The sequence below is a fragment of the Halictus rubicundus genome, unplaced genomic scaffold (genome assembly GCF_050948215.1).
Source record: "Halictus rubicundus isolate RS-2024b unplaced genomic scaffold, iyHalRubi1_principal scaffold0057, whole genome shotgun sequence".
Lineage (NCBI taxonomy): Eukaryota > Metazoa > Arthropoda > Insecta > Hymenoptera > Halictidae > Halictus > Halictus rubicundus.
In genome coordinates, this window is record NW_027488598.1 from 115,871 (window position 1) to 121,338 (window position 5,468).

General features: G+C 45.2%; 1 protein-coding gene across 1 annotated transcript; it reads left to right on the forward strand.

The window, feature by feature from the left end:
- Nucleotides 1–1,465: 1,465 nt before the first annotated feature.
- On the forward strand, nt 1,466–5,260 carry LOC143363549 (uncharacterized). The gene has a single exon (XM_076804114.1). The coding sequence runs from the start codon at nt 1,466–1,468 to the stop codon at nt 5,258–5,260; it is 3,795 nt and encodes a 1,264-aa protein (XP_076660229.1).
- Nucleotides 5,261–5,468: the final 208 nt, after the last annotated feature.

Here is a 5,468-nt window from a genome sequence, read left to right on the forward strand (position 1 = left end):
ATCGCGCATCAATCAACTCCCTTTCTTTCCGTCTTCCTTCCTGTCTCGATTTCACGAAATGGCTCAAGTGCAAGATGACGAAATTCGCGCATTAAAACATAGAAGTAGATATTTCAAAGGCCAGATCACGACATTATCTAACTATCTAGAATTTTACAAAGACTCCGCGAAAGAACGAATTAAGCTTCGCGAAAGAATCGAGCGTCTGAAAGGCTTATTCAACAAATTCAACGAGCAACAACACGACCTCATGATGCTTTCCGACGAGCATGAAAATTTGGAGTTACAACGCGAAGAAATCACGGATCACTACGACGATGTGATCGCCTCCGCGCTTGAACTACTCGAAAGACTCAGTATCGCGCAAAATACAATTCCAACAGAATCCTCGTTCAGTAAACCGAATTCGCTTCCAGTAAACCTACCCAAAATAAATTTACCAAAATTCGATGGTCGCATTGAAAACTGGATCACTTTTAAAGATGCGTTCCAAACCATGATTCACGCGCACGAAGGTCTCAGCAACATACAGAAGTTGAATTACTTGAAGCTTTCTTTATCCGGAAGGGCCGAAACCGCGATAGGCGCCTTCACGATTAGTGACGATAACTACGCAGCCGCTTGGGAACATCTTAATGAAATATATGACAACAAACGCGCTTTGGTTCTTCGACACGCGGCACTTTTACGCGATACACCAGCGATGCCAAACGAGTCATCCGAGGCGATCCGAGATCTAGTGAATTACATGCAATTACACATAAGATCGCTACAAGCCTTAGGTCGAAGTTGGGAGGATATTGCAAACGATCTCCTTACGAGCATCGTCATTTCGCGAATGGGCAAGGATACCAGGAAAACGTGGGAACGCACGTTAGCCGATACCCAAATGCCCAAAATTAACGACATTTTCAAATTTTTACACATGTCATCGCATCAGTGTAAAGATTATGAATCAGTATCGAACATAAATCCGACGCAATATTCCTCACCCATTAAACCGCAATATAATAATCGCGCCAAGGCCAATAACCGCTGGCACAATAAACGTCCGTCTCCACCGTCGTCGCCAATGTCGAATCGTCGGCAAGTTTTCGTAACCGAGCAGCGATCACCATCATGTGATATCTGCAAGACGGGAAATCACGCGGCTTTCCAATGCAAAACATTTTTAGACGGATCGGTTGAAAAACGCATCGAACTAGCACGCAAGGCTAAGCTATGCCTAAATTGCCTGAAACCGGGTCATTCGCATGATACCTGCTACGGGGGCAGGTGCAAAAAATGCAACGAGCCGCACAATACGAGACTGCATCGGGAGCGTAAACACGAACGGTCAAATCCCGAAACAAACGCAGAAACCACACAGACCAACGAATCCTGACTTACTACGCGCTTCGACGTTACACACCAATTAAATAATCAGATCACCTCACTAATTACAGACGGATCAACTCACGGTTTAATGGCTACAGCCATAGTCAACGCAATGGATCTAGACAAAAACCCTGTCGAGTGCAGAACTTTGCTGGATACCTGTTCAAACGCGAATTTCATCACCGAAAGTTTGGTCAAAAAATTAAGATTACCAACGCGCGAACAAAGTGTAACGATCGAGGCGCTAAATGAGTTAAACACGGTAACGAATCGGCTTGTCAAGGCGAAGATAGTTTCGAGACAAAATAACTTTAACCGCACATTGGAATTCTTTGTGATACCACGAATCGCGGGCCAATTGCCCGATTGTCAAATCGATCGCACAAGGGTACAAATACCACACAACATAAAATTAGCCGATCCTCACTTCCACAAACCGGCACCAGTCGACATGCTGATCGGTACGGGACCGACACTCTCGTGCTTCAGCATCGGTCAAATTAATTTATCTACTCGGAATGATTCTGACCTAGTTTTACAAAAATCACAGTTTGGTTGGATCATCGGGGGGAGTGCACCGACCACTTCCCGCAAAAATTCGCGCACAACCTTGTTTAACAACGCCGAGTTCGATCTAAAGAAATTTTGGGAAGTCGAGGAAGGGCCACAGCATTCTCACCTCACACCGGAGGAGGAAGCCTGTGAATCCCATTTTAAACGCACTGTTTCACGTACCGCAACAGGGAGATACGTCGTCGCGCTCCCTTTTAACGAGAAAAAAGCAATTCTAGGCGAAACTTATACGCGCGCATTGAAACGATTTCATTCCCTCGAAAGGCGATTCGTTACCAATCCGGAATTGCAGGCGGAATACGCGAAGGTATTAAACGAATACCTAGAGTTAGGACATCTAACTCAAACAGAATCACCTGCAAATTCAGAGGGATTCTACCTACCGCATCACGCCGTCATCAAACCCTCCAGCTCAACCACAAAGGTTCGAGTTGTATTCGATGGATCGGCAAAATCAAGTTCGGGAGTGTCACTTAATGACGCGCTTTTGACCGGTCCTACAATACAGGACGATATCTTCGGTCTGTTATTACGCTTCCGAATGCATCCGTTTGTGCTTACCGGCGATATCGAGAAAATGTACCGGCAATTTCTCGTCCGAGAAGAAGACAGACCGTACCAAAGAATTCTTTGGCGAAACGCGCAAAACGAAATTTCAACCTTTCAACTAAACACAGTCACATTTGGTCTGTCTTCCGCGCCTTATCTAGCCACACGATGTCTGCAGCAACTTGCAGACGATGAATCGCAAAATTATAAAGCGGCATCCGAAGTCATTAAAAGGGACATCTATGTGGATGATCTCTTGACCGGTGCCGCCACATACCGCGACGCCATCAAATTACGCGATCAAATCATCAGTTTGTTAAACAAAGGGGAACTAAACATCCGTCAGTGGGTCTCGAATGATCCACAATTGTTATCCGGTCTTACAGACGACCAGATACACCCAAAATTCTTCGGGGACGCGACCGTCAAAACTTTGGGAGTAGCCTGGGATCCGCGCAACGACACTATTCACTACTCAGTCAACATAAATTCGCCAAACTCACCTACGAAACGCGCAATTCTGTCGACTATCGCAAAAATATTCGACCCCTTGGGTCTTCTCGGTCCAGTAACCGTCACAGCGAAAATTATCATGCAACGCCTGTGGCAATTAAAGATTGACTGGGACGAATCGCTGCCCATGAATATACAAAACGAGTGGCAAAACTATCGCAACAATCTCAAATTATTGGAAAAGGTCAAATTCAACAGACATATAACGCAACGCTCCGTAAAGAGCATCGAATTACATGGATTTTGCGATGCTAGTGAACGCGCTTACGGAGCTTGTATTTACATTCGCACCATCAACCAGTCCGGAAAAATCAAAACGCAGCTGCTTTGCGCAAAATCTAGAGTCGCGCCGTTAAAAACCATCAGTCTAGCTCGTCTTGAGCTCTGCGGAGCGAACCTACTCGCGACATTATATTGCTCAGTGCGGGAATCACTCACGCACACCATATCCAAAACAACGTTCTGGACCGATTCAACTATCGTTCTGCATTGGTTAGCCAAATCGCCTAGCACCTTGAAAACCTTCGTGGCGAATCGCGTCGCGGAAATACAAGGCAAAACGCGCATAAAGAATTGGCGGCATGTTCGCACTTCCGATAATCCCGCGGATTTATTGTCACGCGGCATCACGGCCAAGGAATTAATCGACAATAGTTTTTGGCAATTCGGTCCGGATTGGCTCGGACTCGACGAATCAGTTTGGCCAGAATCGCGCTTTGAATCTCCCAAGGAAATTCCCGAATTACGCAAAGTCACTTGTTTTGCTTCGTCCGTCACAAACGCCAATGAAATCTTACAGAGATTTTCCTGTATCAAGCGTCTGCGTAGGGTAATCGCCTATTGTCTACGGTTTACAAATAGAAATCGCTGTATCGGACCGCTTTCGGTAGAGGAAATACACCTCGCAAATGAAAGAATTCTCACGTTAATTCAACAACATTCATTTTCGGAGGAAATACACGCACTGAAAACTGGAAGCGAATTACCATCCAAAAGCAAATTGCTTTGTTTGAGTCCCTTTCTCGATGAGAAAGGCATATTACGCGTCGGAGGTCGTCTCCAAAATTCCAAATTCTCATACCAAACGAAACATCCGATACTCTTGCCGAAAAACAATAGCGTCACTAATCTCATCATTCATAACGCACACATCGAACATCATCATTCGGGTCTGACATCCACATTGTACAATGTCAGACAACAATATTGGCCGATCGATGGAAAAAACACAACACGCAAAATATTGCGAAATTGCGTGAAGTGTTTCCGCGTTAATCCACCTACGACAAGATACACAATGGGTAATTTACCAGCAGACAGAGTCACCGAAACTCGACCATTCACCAACATCGGGGTGGATTACTGCGGCCCATTTTGTATTAAGGAACGAAAATTTCGTAATCGCGCAAAAATAAAGGTCTACGTTGCCGTTTTTATATGTTTCTCCACTAAGGCCATACACCTCGAGGTGGTTAGCGATATGACCACCGAAGCCTTCGTCGCTGCATTAAAACGTTTTATCGCGCGCCGCGGAATATGCAAAAACATATATTCCGACAATGGTACCAATTTCGTCGGTGCCAATAATGACTTGACCGAGCTCTCCAGAGTCCTGCGCGAGGACAAAAGAGTTCGTCGATTTCTTGAGGACAAAGAGATCTCGTGGCACTTCATGCCAGCTTTGTCGCCACATTTCGGCGGGCTCTGGGAGGCTGCGGTCAAGTCATTTAAACATCATCTGAAACGCGTAGTCGGCGATGAACTTTTCACCTATGAGCAATTCGCAACATTTGTGACGGAAATCGAGGCAATCCTTAATTCCCGCCCGTTGACTCCACTCTCGTCCGATCCCAACGATCCACAAGCTCTCACTCCCGGCCATTTTTTGATTGGTTCCGCAATGACAAGCTTACCCGAGGTCAATTTCAACGAGACCTCCAGCAATCGGTTGTCCAAATGGCAACACATCCAGAAGGTGAAACACGACTTCTGGATCAGGTGGTCCAAAGAATACATAAACCACCTGAATGTACGCGCAAAATGGACCAAAGGATCCCACGAGATGAACAAGGGAACCATCGTCATCTTGAAGGACGATCACCTTCCACCATCCCATTGGAGTCTCGGACGCATCGTGGAAGTTCATCCGGGCCAAGATGACATCATTCGCGCAGTTACCGTCAAGACAGTAAACGGCTTGTGCAAACGTAATGTTAAGAAACTCGCGCCTCTTCCCATCGAGACCTAATTCTGTCACCTTATCGCGTTCTATTCTTCATATAATTAATTTGCGTAAGTTATATTTTTGTTACTATCGATATAGTTATATTCGCGTTGACTTCATTATGTTTATTTTTTTGTGGGTGTTCTTTTTTTTTATATGTATATATCTATATATAGTCCTAGTATATTACGTTTCGATTACTTCGCGCTTATTTTACCGGGCAATTCCGTTC